Source organism: Mustelus asterias, chromosome 14 (assembly GCF_964213995.1).
Source record: "Mustelus asterias chromosome 14, sMusAst1.hap1.1, whole genome shotgun sequence".
Classification (NCBI taxonomy): domain Eukaryota; kingdom Metazoa; phylum Chordata; class Chondrichthyes; order Carcharhiniformes; family Triakidae; genus Mustelus; species Mustelus asterias.
The window spans coordinates 104,459,333-104,480,006 of record NC_135814.1 but is presented as its reverse complement, the minus strand read 5'-3'; the positions used below and the strand labels follow the sequence as shown (position 1 = coordinate 104,480,006).

The 20,674-nt window shown below is 43.3% G+C and overlaps 1 protein-coding gene across 2 annotated transcripts in view; it reads right to left on the bottom strand.

Moving 5' to 3' along the window:
* Positions 1–20,674, bottom strand: part of traf3ip1 (TNF receptor-associated factor 3 interacting protein 1) — a 94,523-nt gene that overhangs the window by 55,670 nt on the left and 18,179 nt on the right. Inside the window, exons 5-8 of one of the 2 annotated variants that reach the window (XM_078229087.1) lie at positions 17,674–18,057; positions 15,610–15,693; positions 4,527–4,602; positions 2,743–2,829 (exon numbers count right to left, since the gene is read on the bottom strand). In XM_078229087.1, coding sequence (XP_078085213.1) covers positions 2,743–2,829; positions 4,527–4,602; positions 15,610–15,693; positions 17,674–18,057 — 631 coding nt within the window. The remainder of the gene's footprint in view (positions 1–2,742; positions 2,830–4,526; positions 4,603–15,609; positions 15,694–17,673; positions 18,058–20,674) is intronic. The other variant, XM_078229088.1, reaches the window with a different exon arrangement.

Sequence of the window (20,674 nt, the reverse complement as noted above, 5' to 3'; positions counted from 1 at the left end):
GTTTGAGATCCTTCCATCTACAAAGGTTGATGGGCATGCAGCAACAGATCCATTTCAGATGGGGTCCTTTCACGTGGCCGATGCTGATGGCAGAAGAGACCAATCATTGAGAGGCAGGTTCTGCCACAGGTGCTGCACATGAATCTACCAAGTGTTATTGTGGGCTGATGATGTCATTGGGATCTGTTGCCAAGACATTGTAGCCACCGCTCATTGCCGTGGTGCACACCAGCCCACAGGAAGAGTCGCCATTTTCCTTTGTTGTCAGCTAGTGACTTCCAGCTGCAATGATCAATGTCTTGGGTCTTCCTGTCACACTTGTCTCACTGAAATAGAGGACCATCTTCCATCCATGTACCCGAGCCAAAGGAGCCACTTCTGTTGGCTGTGTGCTAACAAATAGGGAGCTCTATCTTTGAGAGGACTGCCACTTTGGTGATTTTGCCCTGTCACAATATATACATCATGCACTGCAGACAGCAGAGATGGAAATCATTGAGCCTCTTTGCTTGATAGCTATAAGTCTCTCATGTTTCACAGTCATACAGCAAGGTGCTGAGAGCACAGGCCTCAAATTACCAGCCGAGTCCTAAGAGTCAGCTTGATGTTATTCCATGAAGGTGTCAGCAGTTGGCCAAAGGTGGTAGCTGCTCTCCCTTTGCATGAATCGAGATCTACATCAACGGACAGATCGTCTGTCATTGTGCATTCCAAGCAGCAAAATTTGCTAACTATTACCAGTGGAGTCAATGTAGTCAAGGGTGAAGATGCAACACCTCATCCCATGACCATGGGTAAAATCATTGTTAAAGCCACTTTAGAAAAAATGTTTTGATACAATAACACAGGACAATGTGACAGTAGTGATTAGCCGAGCAGCAGAGCATCCTGGCATTTTGATTAATATGTGATATATTAATCAATGCTATTGTCATTGTATGTAGAGAGGCAGAACTTAGTTTTGTGTATATATACACATACAATATATATCCTTTTCATTCTTGCAAATAAATTAGAGAACAGAAAGATGTACAGGGCAAAGACCACAGACAAAATAATAACTATTGTTTTAATTGAGTCAAGTGAGTCCAGAATCAAAAGTCCAATGTTGTATTCTTTCAGAGTCGGCAGGCTGAAGACGGATGCTGGATAATGCACTTTTTCAGTAATGATCACTTGCATGATGGGATAGGCACATGGAGATGATTTTGCCTTGAATGTGCTGGTACAGAAGTTTAGAAGTTTCCATAATAATAGTGTAGATGGTGGGGTGAGTGGGCGGCGCAGGAAATTTCAACCAGGACATAGCTTAGCTGATGGGAGACAACAGGCAGGATAACAGGTACTCCGCGCAGGGGGTTGTCATGGGATATGACTCCATTTCTCCACTTTGATCTGGACAAAGGATGTGTATTCATTTGTCCAGATCCTTCAGATAGGTAATGTTTCAGCCATTAGTCATTTCATAGGAGATTTCAGGATTATTTGTCCAATCAGGCAGGTTGTCTCTGTCGGCTGGGTCTCCACTTAGTGGTGTAAACAGCCTTTATACAGTTCCTTTGGATTTTCCCAAGCACTCGCCAATGTGTTTGATGGTGGACATGGGGGGAATTTATGGCAGGACGCCCAGAAATCGGTTTCACACAGGTGTTAATTTACAACAGGATCTTCCACTGGTGTCTGCCATGGTAGGTTGGAAAACCTTCCAGAGGCCATGTGAACATAAGTTGCATTCCTCTAATGGGATGTGGATGAAGGCCCAATTCCCCGTGCCAGATTCTCTGCAATGCTGGAGAGAAAACATGCTAGCGGGAAACACATTCGGAACAATCTGGCATGCAGAGATCGGGACTCATCTGGTAAATGCCTGGGACTGCCTCTGAAGTTTAGTAGGTGGGTTGCCCACAACTCTGGAACACCACAGCAGTGGGTGGGAGGAGCATCTACAGGTGGACCTTCCAGATTAGATATCCTGGAGGGGGTCCATCTTCCAGCCTCGGAATGTTCCTGGAGATCCAATTTTTCATTCTCAGGGGGTCCATCTTCTGGTCTCAGAGTGCTCCCAGAGATCTATATTCATCTTCACGAGGCCCGCCTTCTTTCTTCAATAGTGAGTCAGTGATGTTGGACACCTTTTCAATATGGCATCGAACACGACAGCTGATTGCACGCCATGCAGGTCTGCCCCGCCACTGAACACAACAAAAAGCACCCAGGTGCATAATGAATGAAGTCGGGGCCAGACGATTTGGCATGTTTCCCTTCAGGCCGCTGCAGTGGGGAACACTCCACGTTCCAGGCTGCCTTGGCACGTAGTCTCAAAACGCGAGAATGTCACCTTTTTTTGCTCACTGCAGGCTTTTTAATTTGCAGTGCATAGGAACGTGTACGTGAGTTACGCGATGGAAACATTTCATGCTATCTTAGCACACTGAACTATTTATTTAAATCAGGTTGCAGTCTATGCTCAGCTACTCGAAGAATGAACTACAAGTTAAAATTAAAATGGGACGAAATTCATTTTTCATTTAAACATTTGTACACTAAAATCCCACCGCATAATTTGGAGACTGTCCTTAATTTTGCATTTTAAGGATATTTAACAAGAAATTTCCAATTATTTAAATGATAAATAGTTTAATTTTAGCTTAAAGCTAGTAGCGTTACAGAATTATCTACTCAGTTTGCTAGCTATCACTATTCAAAGTCTATTCAGAGGTCAATCTGCCCCTTCAATCTTACCTAACTTGTTTATAATGGTTTCTTTCTCAGGTTTTTGCTCTAACATCTCTTGCTGACTAACTGATGTGTTAGATTCTCTCTCTTCCTCTGACAGTGACAGAAAGAATAAATCAGTGTTACAAGCTGCTCTTAAAAATATTCCATCATACAATTTTAACATTAAAAACAAATCTATTGTCTAGCTGTCAACATATTATTTTGAAGGGTTGAGCAAAAGCAGAACACATCAGTATGCCCCCCAAATAAATGGCATAATGCTTGCACAGATTTAAAGTAACTGTCTGTCTTTCTGACAGAGTTTGTAGTTATTCGGCACACAGTTCTTACATAGTAAGTTCACAATTCTAATCAGACTGTCCAGGGGAAGTACTTGTGCATTGGAAGAGGAAGATTTCAGACAAGGCAAACACATAATAATGCACTTAACATTTTGGGCTTAAGCGCAAGAAAGCAGGTATCTTGATTGATCTCTTGTTCGGGGGCAGCGCATGCCCTGGGATAGCATATAGTCAATATATAGACACAAAAATACATAAGTTGAGTTTGACAACTTATTACATACATTGTGGGTTTTGCATAGCAGCATGCTCACTTTTGCAAACTGCATGTGTAATTCTGGTTACTCTACAGCAGGTCACAGCTATGGAAGATGTTGAACTCGAGGATGCTGTGTGCACTTGTCAAAAGGTCACAAAGGGAAGGTTCCATTTATCAACAGCCCCAATAACACTCTGTCTTAGACCGCAGGACAAAACAAAATACTGCAAATTATCACTGGCTTCACTATAAAGTGGATCAAAATCCAGCATAAGCTCAATGAGGAACTAAGACGTACATAGACTGGTGAATGCTGAGTTGGTGGAAATGAGGTAAGGTGGCATGGATGGTGAAACAATTTTCTTCTCCACGCCCCCTTCATCTTCATACTTCCCAATAGTTTGACTTGCCAAAGATTTTAAAACTATGTCAAGCTTCTGTAACCTACAACTGGTGTGTTGAAAAATACATTTTACAAGAGTTAACAAGCTGGCCATTGCATTTGCATTATCGCTAGACTATTAATCCAGAAACTCAGCTAATGTTCTGGGGACCCAGGTTCGAATCCCACCCATGGCAGATGGTGGAATTTGAATTCAATTTTTTAAATCTGGAATTGAGAATCTACTGATGACCGTGAAACCATTGTCGATTGTCGGAAAAACACATCTGGTTCACTGGTGTCTTTAGGGAAGGAAATCTGCCGACCTTACCTGGTCTGACCTACATGTGGCTCCAGACCCACGGCAATGTGGTTGATTCTCAACTGTCCTTTGAAATGACTGAGCAAGCCATTCAGTTCAAGGGCAACCAGGGATGGGCAATGAATGCTGGCCTGACCAGAGACTCCCATGTCCCACGAATGAACACAAAAATATAAGCAGTCCAGGTTTCTAAAGACAAATTTCTTCTCTCTCGAAAGTAATTTTACTATCTGTGCCTTTCAAAATAAATACTTTATTTTTTTAAACACGTCAGTGCAGCTTCCAATTTTGTGCAACTCTCAGTTTCAGAAAGATTTGCAAGAGGGAGGCCACTCAACTCATCTCCCTGTCCATAGCACCTCATCTCATGAAGGATTCCAGAATTGCTGCTGTCCCTACCCTTCACAAAGGATGAGAAGGTTATTGATCACACACATTATGATAACAAGCATGAAACATTTCTAACCTGCATGAACTATGGATGCTAGAATGCATTACAGCATTTTTTGTTAGGTTAGGGTTGTTTACAGTAAAGCTTCATACCTTCAACACCTGATTTTGGTTTGCGTCTTTGGCCCTTTGCTGATGACGGTCTGGGTATCCTCACAGGACTCTCACCCTTCAAAATAAAAATGATTATGAATTCACAGGCACTGCAGAAAGACCAGATCACAATTCCATTAGGTCATCATCACTTATTGAAAGCCAGCCTAATTCTAGATGTTTACAATACATCATAGTCAGTGAAAAACAATATATAGTGACACATTTGATTCAACAGTATAATTGTAAGGTTAGCTTCTAACCCGGTGTTGAGTGGAGATATTATTCATCTGCAATGATTAAGGTATAATGGGAGTTAAGTCAAAGTCCATTCCACTGTTTTTTCCCCCTCAGGTGTTACACAGTAATCCAACACTTAAAAATGGAGTCTGCGATATGAGTGCACATTTTTATAGAAGCCCTACAGTGCAGAAGGAGGCTATTCAGCCCATCAGGCCTGCACTGACAACAATCCCACCCAGGCACTATTCCTTAGCTCCATATACTTACCCTGCTAGTCCCCCTGACACTAAGGGGCAATTTAACAATTTAGCCAATCAACCGAACCCATACATCTTTGGACTGTGGGAGCAAACAGGAGCACCCGGAGGAAACCCACGCAGACATGGGGAGAATTTGCAAAATCCACACAGACAGTGACCCAAGGCCGCAATTGAACCCAGGTCCCTGGTACTGAGAGGTAGCAGTGTTAGCCACTGTGCTGCCCCCATAAGAATACATTCTTGCCAACTCCACTTTTAGACAGTTTCGCTTTAAAGCCCATGCATTGGCCAAATGGACCAAGATGCTCCTGCGTTTTGATCGCAGAATCTCCTGTTTACTAGACAGGTGCTTTACCCAACTAAGCCATGGCGCCAGCCATTTCTGACAGGGAGTGCACAGGATACCATTCGTAAAGGAGTGTGCACCTAACAACAACAACTGACTGTGACGTCGGTGTACCTTTAAGAATTTTTTTTGAATTATGTTCTCTGCAGTTGGAAGCAGGCCTTTTCAGGTTTTTTTTCTCGTTGTTGCCAGGCCATCTACTAGAAGTCCTTTTATTGCTAGTTCAATGGCTTAAATGGGGTTTTGTCTATTTTTACTCTGGGATCTTTTATGACCTTGCATTGTGAGGGGGTAGATTGATTGACAAATCAATGTCAGGTGGTTCCTCCCCAGGAAAATATTTAAGGATTCATTTTCAGTTTTAGTTTAGAAGGGAGTGGACATCAGGCTGAAAGCAGTATTTCTCTCTCTCTCCCTGGTATTGGAAATTCTGCTGGTTAGCTGAGAGTAAGGCTTCTTGCCTTCCTCGTGTGGAAAATCTGCTGTTGAGGTTGGCTTGACTAGAGTCACCCTTGTGTTCTGGGAAGCTGTTCTGACTTCAAACTGTTCTGGGTGTATCCAGAGGGCTGCTAGAAGTTACAAGGCTGAGACTTCAGGGTTTCAATTCTCCAACCAAAGGACTGAAGCTGTTCTGACTCCAAGCTTGTCTGTGTGCCTCAAGAGAATTGCAGCATTCAACCAAAGGGCTGAACTCCAGTATCACGTGCGCATTAGTCTTTGCTGTGTTAAACCTGTAGCAAAGGTTTTGTTTCTGGAATTTGTTTCCTTGGAACGGTGTTTCGCTGTTAAGGTTGATACTCTATCATGATTGTTTTTCTCTTGTTTGGAATTGGTAAAAGATATTGCTAATTTTCTTTCCATACACGTTAACTGTATCCTTAAATAAACTTTGTTTGATTAAAGCTCCCTAGTGGGAGCCTTTCATACCTGAAGTGAAATATCTCTTGCTTACCCTAGCCAAATTCAAAGTGCAAAACTTATGATCCAGGCGGTCTTCATAAAACATTTTGGAGTTTCTGACCTGAATTATAACATTACATTTGTACTGCACCATTCCAAGAAAAACACCGCAAGGTGGGCATCACAGGAGACATTATAAAGCAAAACACAGAGTTACAAAAGGAGATATTAGGGAAGGTGAGCAAAAACTTGATCAAAAAGATAGGTGTGTGGCAGCAGAGTCAAGGAGGAAAGTGGGGTAGAGAGGTGGAGAAGTTTGGGGAGGGAATCCCAGAGTTTAGGGTCTTAGGTAGCTGAAGGCCTGAGCACCAATGTGGTACAACAGAAATTGTGGATGCTCTAGATGCTAGGAATGGATTAGAGAAAATGCAAGTATCTCAGAATGCTGTAGGCAATTCAGAAAAAGGTAGCAGTGAGGATTCGGGGCATTCAAAAACAAAGTGAGAATCTTAGAATTGAGGATTTGCTGAACTGGAACCAGCAAAGGTCAGGCAGCACAGGGATGATGGATGAACAGAAATTGGCATAGGCTAGGATAACCTTAAGTTTAGAGGGTAGAATTTGGAAGCCCAGCCATGAATGCGTTAAAAAGTCAAGTCAAGAAGTAATAAAGTCGTCAATGAAGGTTTCAACAACAGATGAGCAGAGGCAGGAACAGAAACGGGATGTGATGTTACAGAGATGGAAATAAATGGTCTTAGTGAGAAGCCATTGCAAGTGATTCTCTGTCTACGATTAGATAGGCAAGAATGGAACCAGATGAGTTCAGTCCCACCAGCTGGATAGCACCAGATTTGTAAGCCACTCACAGTCTCTTCGATTAAGCACACAAGAATCTTAGCCTGTATTTGATTGCTACCAAAACAAAACTCACACATCAATCCACACCTTGGTCAGCTAAATATTCCACCTCTGATATAAGTTGAAAGAGAGACTCTGGAATATGTTGAGTATTTCCCATACCTTGGCAGATATCTCTCCCAAAAGGCCACCATCAACTAGAAGATCCAACACCATATCAGCTGTGACAGCTCAGCCTTCTACAAACTACAGCAACAAGTGTTTGACTATCAAGACCTCCAGAAGTCCTTGCATATAGAGCAGCTATCTACTCCTGTACTCCAGTGAGACTGACACTGTGCTAAGAGCTTGAGAAAAATTACATCAGGAACATTTCCGCCACATGCTCGAGGTTCAACAGGAGGACTGTTGAACAAATGCTCTACTTGGCGTCAGCTCCACAAGCTCTCAGACAAAATTGAAATATCAACTTTGATGGACTAAATGCTGGGCAAATGGCCCAAAAGCATCTCACCCCGGAGGGTCTTGTTTTCTCAACTCTCAAATGGCCAATGTTCCAGGAGAGGACAGAGAAATGATTTGAAGACACCCTGAGGCTCTCAAAGCACAGCAGCATTGACATTGGAGCAACAACTTATCCATCAAGCTGCATCATTCCTAGAATCACAATATCAGAATGATGAGGCAAAGTGGCAGCAGAGAAGGAAAGAAACTCCCACTTTTATGTAGGACATCCATCCCCCCACATGCCCAAAGATCCGTGGATTGGGAATCGACATGTTCAGTCAAATGAAGACTCATGGCAGAAACCTGCGATTCTGGGTAAACTTCATCCTCGAACCGAGGGCCATTCAACTGCGATGTAATGCACCACAACCAACATCTGTCTACTGAACAAGACTTAGCCACTTACAACACGGCTTATAACTTTAGTCTGGAACTCATACACATGTACACAGCAGACACACAATGGGAACCAAGCTTCCACAACAAACATTATAGAGAAGATAACTGGTGTTTAAGCATTGCTTCTACTGCCAGGAGGAGGTTTGCAATACTCTGAATGGGGATCAAGATTTGATGTGGAGATGCCGGCGTTGGACTGGGGTAAACACAGTAAGAAGTCTCACAACACCAGGTTAAAGTCCAACAGGTTTATTTGGTAGTAAAATCCACTAGTTTTCAGAGCGCTGCTCCTTCGTCAGGTGAGTGGGAGTTCTGTCCACAAACAGGGCACATAAAGACACAAACTCAATTTACAAAATAATGGTTGGAATGCGAATCTTTATAGGTAATCAAGTCTTAAAGGTACAGACAATGTGAGTGGAGAGAGCATTAAGCACAGGTTAAAGAGATGTCTCCAGACAGGACAGTTAGTGAGATTTTGCAAGCCCAGGCAAGTCGTGGGGGTTACAGATAGTGTAACCCCCACGACATGAACCCAAGATCCTGGTTGAGGCTGTCCTCATGTGTGCGGAACTTGGCTATCAGTCTCTGCTCAGCGACTCTGCGTTGTCATGTGTCGTGAAGGCTGCCTTGGAGAACGCTTACCCGAAGATCAGAGGCGGAATGCCCGTGACCGCTGAAGTGTTCCCCAACAGGAAGAGAACACTCTTGCCTGGTGATTGTCGAGCAGTGTTCATTCATCCGTTGTCGTAGCGTCTGCATGGTCTCCCCAATGTACCATGCCTCGGGACATCCTTTCCTGCAGTGTATCAGGTAGACAACGTTGGCCGAGTTGCAAGAGTATGTACCGTGTACCTGGTCGATGGTGTTATCACGTGAGATGATGGCATCTGTGTCGATGATCCGGCACATCTTGCAGAGGTTGCTGTGGCAGGTTGTGTGGTGTCGTGGTCACTGTTCTCCTGAAGGCTGGGTAGTTTGCTGCGGACAATGGTCTGTTTGAGGTTGTGCGGTTGTTTGAAGGCAAGAAGTGGGGGTGTGGGGATGGCCTTGGCGAGATGTTCGTCTTCATCAATGACATGTTGAAGTCTCCGGAGAAGATGTCGTAGCTTCTCCGCTCTGGGGAAGTACTGGACGACAAAGGGTACTCTGTCCACCGTGTCCCATGTTTGTCTTCTGAGGAGGTCGGTGCGGTTTTTTGCTGTGGCGCGTCGGAACTGTCGATCGATGAGTCGAGCGCCATATCCTGTTCTTATGAGGGCATCTTTCAGCGTCTGGAGGTGTCTGTTGCGATCCTCCTCATCTGAGCAGATCCTGTGTATACGGAGGGCTTGTCCGTAGGGGATGGCTTCTTTAACGTGTTTAGGGTGGAAGCTGGCGAAGTGGAGCATCGTGAGGTTATCCGTGGGCTTGCGGTACAGTGAAGTGCTGAGGTGACCGTCCTTAATGGAGATTCGTGTGTCCAAGAATGCAACCGATTCCGGAGAGTAGTCCATGGTGAGTCTGATGGTGGGATGGAACTTGTTGATGTCATCATATAGTTGTTTCAGTGATTGTTCACCATGAGTCCAAAGGAAGAAAATGTAATCGATGTATCTAGTGTATAGCATCAGTTGAAGATTCTGTGCGGTGAAGAGGTCTTGTTCGAACCTGTGCATGAAGATGTTGGCATATTGAGGTGCGAATTTGGTCCCCATGGCTGTTCCATGTGTCTGGATGAAGAACTGGTTGTTGAAGGTGAAGACATTCTGGTCCAGGATGAAGCGGATGAGTTATAAAATTGCATCTGGAAACTGGCAGTTGTCGGCGTTGAGTACTGAGGCAGTTGCAGCAATGCCATCGTCATGGGGAATGCTGGTGTAGAGTGCCGAGGCATCCATTGTGACGAGGAGTGCTCCTGGTTCAACTGCTCCATGTGTGCTGAGTTTCTGTAGGAAGTCCGTAGTGTCGCAACAAAAGCTGAGGGTTCTTTGTACAATGGGTTTCAGGATGCCCTCGACGTAGCCGGAGAGGTTCTCACACAGGGTCCCATTGCCCGATACGATGGGACGGCCGGGTGTGTTTGCCTTGTGTATCTTCGGGAGGCAGTAGAGATCTCCAACGCGGGGAGTACGTGGGATGAGAGCATGGAGGGTGCTCTGAAGGTCCGGATCAAAGGTCTTGATCAGTCTGTTGAGTTGACGGGTGTGTTCTTTCGTCGGATCTGCGGGTAACTGTCTGTAGTGTTCCTCGTTGTTCAGTTGTCGGTACACTTCTTTGCAGTAATCTGTTCTGTTCAGTATGACGATGGCCCCTCCTTTGCTGGTTTGATGACAATGTTGCGGTTGGTCTTGAAAGTGCGGATGGCGTTGCGTTGTGCTTGGGTGATGTTCGGGACTGTCTTGAGAGTGCGGCTGATGAATCTGGTGTTGACGCACCTCCTGACAGCTTGGGCATACATGTCAAGCCGAGGGCAGCGGCCTTCCGGAGGAGTCCAATTCAACTCTTTCCTCTTAGGTTGGCTCTCTCTGTTGGCTGTTCCGGTTCATTGGCTGTCTCATTGTGTTCGCTGTTGGATCAAGATTTGTGCATGCTACACAATCCTGCAATCCTTGCCGCCACCTATTGGGCAATAACCTTATGAGCAAGGACACAAGGAAGAGGACAAAAACAAGGACAAAAAACGCAACTGGAAGTGGAGGAAGACCGAGAAGAAAAGGAAGCTATAACATAGACAAGCCCCTTAGGTCTGGATCTACATGATGAAATAATTCATGAGCAGTAACCTCCACTACACCTCCCCATTCACAAATATCCCATACTCCTTACCTTTCCACTTAGCACCAACCATCACATTGTCCTCAAAATAAAAACCAAATTTCAAAATAAATTTACAAATTCAATTATTATGTATATCTTGCATTTGTCTTTGTCTATCCGAGTTCCCCCGTCCTGGTTGCTCCCCCAGTAGCTGCAGCCTAGGTGATGGAAGCCTGCTGACCTTCAGTTGTCAAGATGGGCCTTGGAAGGTGATCTTGGGCAGTTCTTGGTCCAGACGGTCCAACTTCAGACTGCACACATCAGGCTGGGCTGCAGGCATGGACAGATCAGGAATGCTGCCATCCTGACAAAGAACAGCAAGTTCTTTCTCAATAGAGTTACTACCACTCTCCTGGGGAGGCACTTCCACAATCCCACTGAACTTTTGGATAACAAATTGATGGAATGCTACGATGCCCTGGAAACCTTTTTGATTGTGGTATCCTGAGCCATGGTGACAGTCATCTGAACATCACTGCAGCACTCAGACCGGAGAAACTGTTTGCGCTGCAATGGAAGCTGTGACTTTGCCCGTTAGATCCTGAATCATTGTGGATTCCACAGGTACACTGATGGAGGTGAACACCTTTTCCATGTTAGAAAGCTCTGCGCCAACTCAATGCTAGACCTCTCCATGTTCGGCAGATTGCTCAGCGCAGCCAGGATTTTGGTTATGTGGACACATCAGTCTTCTTCTGTAACCAAGTGCATCGAAGCCCTCATTCGAGCCTGCTGCAACACAATTCACATGTGATTTTGTCCTCCAGCAAACTGGGACATATTCCATCATACTTGTGTCTGGTGCCTCACCATGTGCAGATTCTTCCTCTCTCCCAGCCACCAAAATATGAGCAATGTCAGTCTCTGACCTTGCAAGCTACAGTGATGATGGGCTGTCACCTCCACTGCCCTTTTTCTCAGTTAGTTGTGATTTGTAAATTCTTGGATATCTGAAAGAGAGGGAAAGGGTGGGATTTTCTGCAACCCCACAGCGTGTTCGCAGCGGTAGAATCAATCTGTCATTGGCTGGTGGCAGGATCTTCCGGTCGCTGTCAATGGGGTTTCTCATGGTAAGCACCTCCTGCCGCCAGGAAACCCGCCACGGAGGTTCGCCATCGGTAGGACCGGAAGATCCCACTGACGGGAACAGTTGGAAAATTCCGACCAAAGGGTTCAGTTGCAATAAGAGAATATAAGAAGTGCATGCATACATGCATACACCAATGCACCTTGTAAGCCAGATGAAACATTCATACAAGGGGCTAAGCAGGAATGGGGAGGTGGAGTGAGAGCAGAGCAGGAATGGGATGGGGGGGGGAAAGAGGCGGGGAGTGAGGGCAAAGCAGGAATGGGGAGGGGGAGGAGTGAGAGCAGAGCAGGAATGGGGGAATCGAGGGAAAAGCAGGAATGGGGGTGTGAGAGCAGAGCAGGAATGGGAGTGTGAAGGGAAAAGCAGGAGTGGGGAGATCAATGGAAAAGCAGGAATGGGGGGGATCTCGGACAAAACAAGAATGGGCGGAGTGAGGAAAAAGGTTGCCTTATCTTTTAAATTAGCTCTCAAAATAAACATCTACATGAAATGTGTAAATAGTGCTATACCTTTGTTCCAGGAATCTCAACTACTTTATCCTGCTTGCAATAATTAAAATAAAAAATATTAAATTGTGAGCAAACAGAAAAAATCCCAAACTATTTCTATTACAAACTGCAGTAGTACAAATACCAAAATTAAATTTTTACAAAATAATCCTTGCCAATCATTTAAAGTACATACTGAAGGAATATTTCAAGGAGGTAAATGCAGCACTATACCATCACTAAAAGCTGGGAGATTATTGAAACCCAGAAGTCAATATCACATTAGTCTTATTTTAGAAATAATGACCCAACAAATTCTTTATTAGGGAGCAATCCATCAAAATAGCTCACCAAGTTAAAAATCCCCAAAAGAAAGAACCCCCATCACCTAATCTTAAGAAAATAAAATAAAAATGTTTTTAATTGCATCTTGTGGTAGGTGTGAATAGTCAATGCCATATTTCCTTTACTAACTAACATGAAAAAGGACATGAATAGACCAGAGGATTTATCGATCCTGAACCACCCCACATGATAAAACCTGCACAAATCATTCAGCCTTCCCACCTTACGCTCCTCTGTGCAGCCAAACAATCAGCCGCAATAAAAGATTTTAGAGTTTCAGAAAAAGTAATACTGGGATTTTTCGCCATGAATCCCACAGGTAATCAAGCAAACCTCAGGAGTCCGCAGCGCAGTTATTGTCAATCTTGCCATCTTTCAAGTTGTATCCTGCTTGCAGGAACATATCCAGCTCCATTTTGAATGGCGTACAGTATTCACATTCTTTGTCGTGCTTACAAAGTCAATGCCACCAATTTCTTCATGCAGGCACTGAAATTACATTTTGGCAGTGGTTTTCTGGCAACCCACCTTTACGAAAGGATATTATTAAACTAAACTAGAACGAGTGCAGAAAAGATTTACTAGGATGCTACTGTGACTTGACGATTTGAGTTCTAAGGAGAGGCTGAATAGATTGGGACTTTTTTTCTCTGGAGCGTCGGAGACTTGGGGGTGATCTTATAGAGGTCTATAAAATAATGAAGGGCATAGGTAAGGTAGATAGTCAACATCTTTTCCCAAAGTTAGGGGAGTATAAAACTAGAGGGCGTAGGTTTAAGGTGAGAGGGGAAAGATACAGAGATGCAATTTTTTCACCCAGAGGGTGGTGAGTGTCTGGAACAAGCTGCCAGAGGTAGTAGTAGCGGCGGGTACAATTTTGTCTTTTAAAACACATTTAGACAGTTACATGGGTAAGATGGGTATAGAGGGATATGGGCCAAATGCAGGCAATTGGGACTAGCTTAATGGTAAAAACTGGGCAGCGTGGACAAGTTGGGCCGAAAGGCCTGTTTGAATGCTGTAAACCTCGATGACCATCCCTTGTGACCCACTGACCAGGAAGCTTCAGTACCGCTGCGCAGTTGCAATCTAAACAGGATTTACTGTACATTTAAAAATACACCTTCTTACCTTTCCCTTCCATAAAGTGCACATAATTTGTATTGTATCAGGAAATACTAAGCTTTTCCTCTTTATGCTGACTATGTCATTGTCTGAATCAAGAGATCCTCATTGTCATACCGCCTCCTATAAAAAGTGTGCAATAAACAGAACATCCCGCTTTCATTTGAACAGGATCACTGAACACCTCGCGATGCTTTGAACACATCTCGCCATGTTTTGAACAGGATCACTGAGCATCTCGCCATGTTTTGAAAAGGACAACAGAACCTCCTGTGTTTTTTTAAATCAGATATCTGGTGACACATTTCAACATCCCCCATTTTTTAAAAACCCTGCGTTATAGCACTATGTTGCTGACTCAATCCTCTACTCATCAGCCAATAGCACCAGCTTGGGTGAGATGGGCCAAATGGCTTCCTCTAAATTACCATTTTTATGACTCTATACAGCTGTAACAACAGAGCATTTCCGAAGGTTAACTTGCTTTCTTTCATGTGTCAGCAGAGGGTAAATGGCCAGCACTCTGACTGAAGGCGAGCAGACAATCTAAGCTGACACCCCAGTGAAGTACTGAGGGAGTGTTGCCCTGTTACAGGTGCCATCTTTCAGGTAAGACTTTAAGCCAAGACCCCCTCAGGTGGGTGTAAAAGATTCTATGACACAATTTGAAGCAATTGTCCTGGTCATAGCCTGTGCGTGCATTCATTTCAGTATCTGTGCAGAGAACCGCCTCTTCTCTGCCCTCATTGCAGCAGTGCAATTTTACACTGCATTTACACTTCACAAAACTGGCCTTTGATGGAACAGACTGCCTCCAATGTGGAAGCTCAAACAGCTAAGGAAATGAGTATTTGGGGATTAGGTTCTCAAGCCCAAGATTAAGGTCATGGTTTACTGGGCAGTAGTGATCCCTGCACTCTTGTATGCTTTGGAGATTTAAACAGCCTACAGTCGACACCTCAAAGCCTGGAGAAATATTACCAGCAGTGCTTTTGCAAGATCCTCCCAATCCAGTGGCAAGAAAGATGGTCCAACAGCATTACCTTCTCCCAATCCAACACGAAAGCGCTAAACGCTCAAAAACAGCTCCATTGGGTAAAACAGATTGCTCATTTACCTAACACCAGACTGGCTATTCACCCAGCCCTTATTAACATTACAAAAACAGCAAATGCTGGAAAATGTCAGCAGGCCTGACAACATCTGTGGAGAGAGAATAGAGCCAACGTTTTGAGTCTGGATGACCCTGGCAGATGCAAAAAAAAACAAACAAACAAGGAAAAAACCTGCAGCAAATTCAGGAGAAACTTACCCCCCCCCCCCCCCCCCCCCGATGCCTGTTACCTTTGCTCTCCTGTGGTTGCAAACACACGCAGCTTTGCTGCACTTTTGCCATTGGGATGTGAAATGCAATTATGCCATTTCTATTACAAAACAACCAGCTAAACAGGGTACTCGAAGAATAAATCCATGTAAAAATAGTAACAAAACTCTGCCTTTTTTTTGCCCAGTAAAATGCACATAAATGGACATGTTTTCATTTTATGAACATTGGTTAATGATTTTTTGATTGGTTTAACTCCCTAATAGAAATTCTTTTTGGAAACACTATAATATGAGTTCAGTCTGAGTGTATCAGTTAGCTTCTAAAGTGTATACTTCTCGACAGTAAATATTTTGCACAACGAATCCTCTCCCAGGTTGATCATACATTGCATACCTCTTGGTCGACGTCAATTTTGCTGTCCTTCTTCATCATCTCTGGGGGCTGTTTGTGTGGTTTTTCCTCAGCTACAATTTTAGGCTACAGAAATAAAAAGCAACATTAAAACCAAGAGAAAGCGACCAGATGGATGGCAGGGGATCAAGAAGGCAGAACGTTCATAAAGATAATCAGGGATGGCCTTACAAGCAATGCTCACATCCCAAGAAGGGATTTAAATGAAGAATTGTGCGCAGTCACACACTAGCTCTTGTGTTGGCCACGGCTCAGTTGGTAGCACTCATACCTTTGAGTCACAAGATTCAAGGTTCCATTCCACAACTTGAGCACAAAAACAAGGCCGACATTCCAGAGGGAGTGCTGCACTGTCAGAGGTGTCATCTTTTGGATGAGATGATAAACTGAGGCCCCATCTGCCCTCTCGGGTGGCCGTATAAGATCTCGTGGCACTATTTTGAAGATGAGTAGGGGAATGACCCTCAGGTCCTGGTCAATATTTATCCCTCGATCAACATGACAAAAATAAATTACCTGCTCATTATCACATCGCTGTTTGCTGTGTGCAAATTAGCTGCTGAATTTACTACATTACAACAGTTACTACATTTCAAAAAGTACTTAATTGGCTCATAGAAATCATAGAATCATAGAAACCCTACAGTGCAGAAGGAGGCCATTCGGCCCATCGAGTCTGCACCGACCACAATCCCACCCAGGCCCTACCCCCACATATTTTACCCGCTAATTCTTCTAACCTACACATCCCAGGACTCTAAGGGGCAATTTTTTTTTAACCTGGCCAATTAACCTAACCCGCACATCTTTGGACTGTGGGAGGAAACCGGAGCACCCGGAGGAAACCCACGCAGACACGAGGAGAATGTGCAAACTCCACACAGACAGTGACCCGAGCCGGGAATCGAACCCGGGACCCTGGAGCTGTGAAGCAGCAGTGCTAACCACTGTGCTACCGTGCCGCCCCGTGCCGGCTGTAAAACACTCCGAGATATTTGGAGTTGTGGAAAGCACCATACAAATGCAAGTCTTTCTTTCCACAACCCTAAACCTATGCCTTATAGTATTCTGGTTTGTCACATTCAGAAGTATTTGTTCATCCTATTATATAACTTTATAAAGTCTCATGTGAGACACTGCTTTAAGACTGAAGAATTCCAGTTTACCAAGTTATTTTGTATAGCTCTTCTGAACATATTGTGCAGGTGAGATCGAACCAATGTTAACAGTCACTTGATAATTGGCTGTTAATCTCATTTGCAAGCTTAGATGTTTTTAATTCTTTCATGAGAGTGAGCATCACTGACAAGGCCAGCATTTGTTACCTATTCCCTAATTGCCTTGAACTGGGTGTCTTGTTCGGCTATTTCAGGGGGCAATTAAGAATTAACCACATTGCTGTGGCTCTGGAATCCCATGTAGGCCAGACCAGGTAAGCACGGCAGATTTCCTTCCCTAAAGGACATTAGTGAACCAGATGGGTTTTTACAACAACCGATGTTGATAATAATCGTGAAACTATAACAAGCTTTCAATTCCAGATTTATTAATTGAATTTAAATTCCACCAGTTGCCATGATGGGATTTGAATCCATGGCCCTGGAACATTAGTCGGGGCCTCTGGATTACTGGTCCAGTGACATTACCAATACATCACCGTTTTCATTGCAATATAGCGAGATCATTTAAGGAAAAATATGCTGGATGTGGCATTTAATTCTGGGAATAAGAGTATGAATTGCAAGATACAAAACCAACATTTGTCAGAAATGGGCTTCAGCAGAATTTATTTTGTAATATTCATTCATAGCCTGTGGGTATTGCTGGCAAGAGCAGCATTTATTGCCCATCCCTGATGAATTGGCATAACTGGAATTTAATTGCTTTGCAGAGTGTAAAATATCACGCGGGTTTGTTTTGCACTTTTGCTGCACACATACTTTTAACATCTGCAAAGCATTTGCCAAACTTAATTGCCATATTTTGTACAGTAAACATGCTACCATATTCCATTAACTAAAGCAAAGTCGTGCAATTTATAATTACCCTTTTATCCATTTTGTCCTGTTCTTTGGTTTTTTCCCTTTCCGCTTCCTGATCTCTGCCTTGGTCACGCTCCTTGTCTCTTTGTCTTCTTTCTCTCACTTTCTCTTTGTTTCTATCCCTTTCCTTGCTTCGCTCTTTGTCCTTTTCTCCATCCCCTCTAATCTTGTCCTTTTCCACTTTTTCTCCATCGCCTCGATTCTTGTGGTTTTCCTGATCTCTTTCCTTTGCTCTTGCTCGCTCCCTCTCATGTTCCTTTCCTCTTTCGCGTCTATCACCATCTTTGTGTCGGTCCCTTTCTTTGTCCATCGGTTTTCCTTGCTCCTTCGGCTGTTCCTTTTCTTTCCGGTCTCCGCTCCTGTGCTTAATTCCATTCTCATTCCTTTCCTGAGAAGAAAAATTGGAAAAGTCTGGTTCAGAAACACAAAACTGGTTGAAATATAAAACATAGACACCCAGAGAGATTAAAAGATGGATGCTGTTTGGCAAGTGCACGAGCAAACAGACTCTTTTCTACGCAATTTGCAAATATCTGAAGCAACTTTACATGTTGATTCAATGAAATCCTTTAACTTTTAACCAGAATGCAGCAATCTACTGCTTAGGATGAAAGGTTCCAGAACAAATCTCATACAGCAAGACACCTTAAATAAGTTGGTTGAGCAACATCAAATATCGATGATTTAAATACTGACCCTTAAAGTTAGAGAACACAGCAGTGTTATGGGGAAATAAAGCTGAACCAGAAGGTCAGAAAGGTAAGTTTATCACCCACATTAAGCTGTGTTTCCACCTCCAGCCTGTCTTCCCTTGACAATATGCAAGTAATTAGAGCCTGGCCAGCCAATGTGGTGTCATGGGAGCTGCCCCTTCTTGTTTTTATTTCTAAGTCCTGAATGATACGGTTGAGAATGCCATCGTTGGTGCCAGCAACTTCAATGATGCTTTTCCTGCCCACTATTGGCCTTTTTCAATTTAGGGAAAATTTCGCCGATGGCTGATATGAAGGAATTATACCAAATGAGAGGTAAAAGTATGGCACGGTGGCACAATGGTTAGCACTGCTGCCTCACAGCACCAGGGACCCAAGTTCAATTCTGGTCTCAGGTCTCCGTGGAGTTTGCACATTCTCCCCATGTCTGCGTGGGTTTCCTCCAGGTGCTCCAGTTTCCTCCCACACTCCAAAGATGTGCATGTTAGGTTGATTGGCCATGCTAAATTGACACTTAGCGTCAGAGGACTAGCAGGGTAAATATGCGGGGTTACAGGGATAGGGCCCGGGTGGTATTGTTGTCGGTGCAGGCTAAATGGGCTGAAGGGCCTCCTTCTGTACTGTAGGGATTCAATGAATGATCAATTAACATTGTGGCAAGCACAAGCAATATGGGAAAACAAAGGAAAGAAATAGAAAGAGATATGGAGATGGAAAATAATTAATATTTGATGGTAGAAATGTAAGCGGTAAAGGGTACAAAAAGACTAATTAGAGCTGTGTTTGCTATACCAGGAATTGATTTTAAAATTCTGTGTAAGATTTGTTTAATCATTGAAACCTGATAATAGAGAGGATAAAGACATGAAAAGCATGCAGCAGGGACTCATTGAAATAAAACCAGGAACAAAATGTTATAATTATGAAGGTAGGTTTGAAAAATGAAAATATTATTCACTGAAACACAGGCAATCAAGTCAGGAATGGAATAAGCATTTTAAAAATGATTAAATATTTTGAGGACAGAGTGAAGGATTCTTCCACTGATTGGAGAATTGACAACAAGGGACTCAGACGGAAGATCAAAAGAATGAAAGAGAAAGTTATTTACCTCAAGAAGATTATAGCTTTGAGACAGACACTTAAATTGGAAAGGAAACTCAATAGGTATTTGAAAAACACAACAAATACAGGGAATGGGCATAGAAATGGGGTGACAATAGTTTGCTTCAGTAGACAAGCTAAGGTCAGAATTAGCACGGTGTCTCAAATGGCCTCTGCTGTAATTTTTATGGATTTATGAATTCTAGTTTACATGCAATCTCAAATGAAGGGAATCCCGAATTTTACATGACTCCCGATGGAAAAGTGGGCACAGGAAACACTCCTTATCAGTTACTTATCAGTCACCGGGCAGCACAGTGGCAGGGTGGTTAGCACTGCTGCCTCACAGTGCCAGGGACCTTGGGTTCAATTCTGACCTCAGGTGACTGTACGGAGTCTGTGCATTCTCCCCGTATCTGCGTGGGATTCCTCCGGGTGCTCCAATTTCCTCACACAAAGACGTGCTGGTTAGGTGCATTGGCCATGCAAAATTCTCCCTCAGTGTACCCGAACAGGCGCCAGAGAATAGTGACTAGGGAATTTTCACAGTAACTTTACTGCAGTGTTACTGTAAGCCTATTTGTGGCACGAATAAACTTAAACATAAACTTAAACTGATCTTTGGAAATGATGGCCAATATCTTCAAAAATGTCATAACAAAATCCTTAATCCATTAAGCAGCTTTAAACTCATGTTGATGTAGCAGATGGGAATCAGCAAGGTTAGCAAAATGACAAGCATAATAAAAAGGTAGACTGGAAATCTACAGTGTTACATTAAATAAACAAAATACACTATTTGCAGAGGACAACTATGAGATAGAAGATGAGTGAAAGCAAACATCGGAAATAAAAGTAAATTTAAGCATCAAGATGTAAAAACGAAAGAAAAATAGTAACGTTTTGAGTGATACAGAATAATTGCACATTAGACACAAACATGCACAAGCACCCAGAATACAAGAACAATGTGGACTATTTCACTGCTTTGAAATCAAAATATCTAAATTAATTTCACTTTTGATTCAAATAGATTGGAAATGCAAATAATAACAATGTTTCATAAATGGAACATCAAGTTAAATTAATAACTCCTAACAACATCAAAGTAAACAATAAACAATGCTGTCTGTAGGGCATCTTGAAGCAGCCCATGTCCAACAAGTTTCTTTACCACGTCTAGTTACT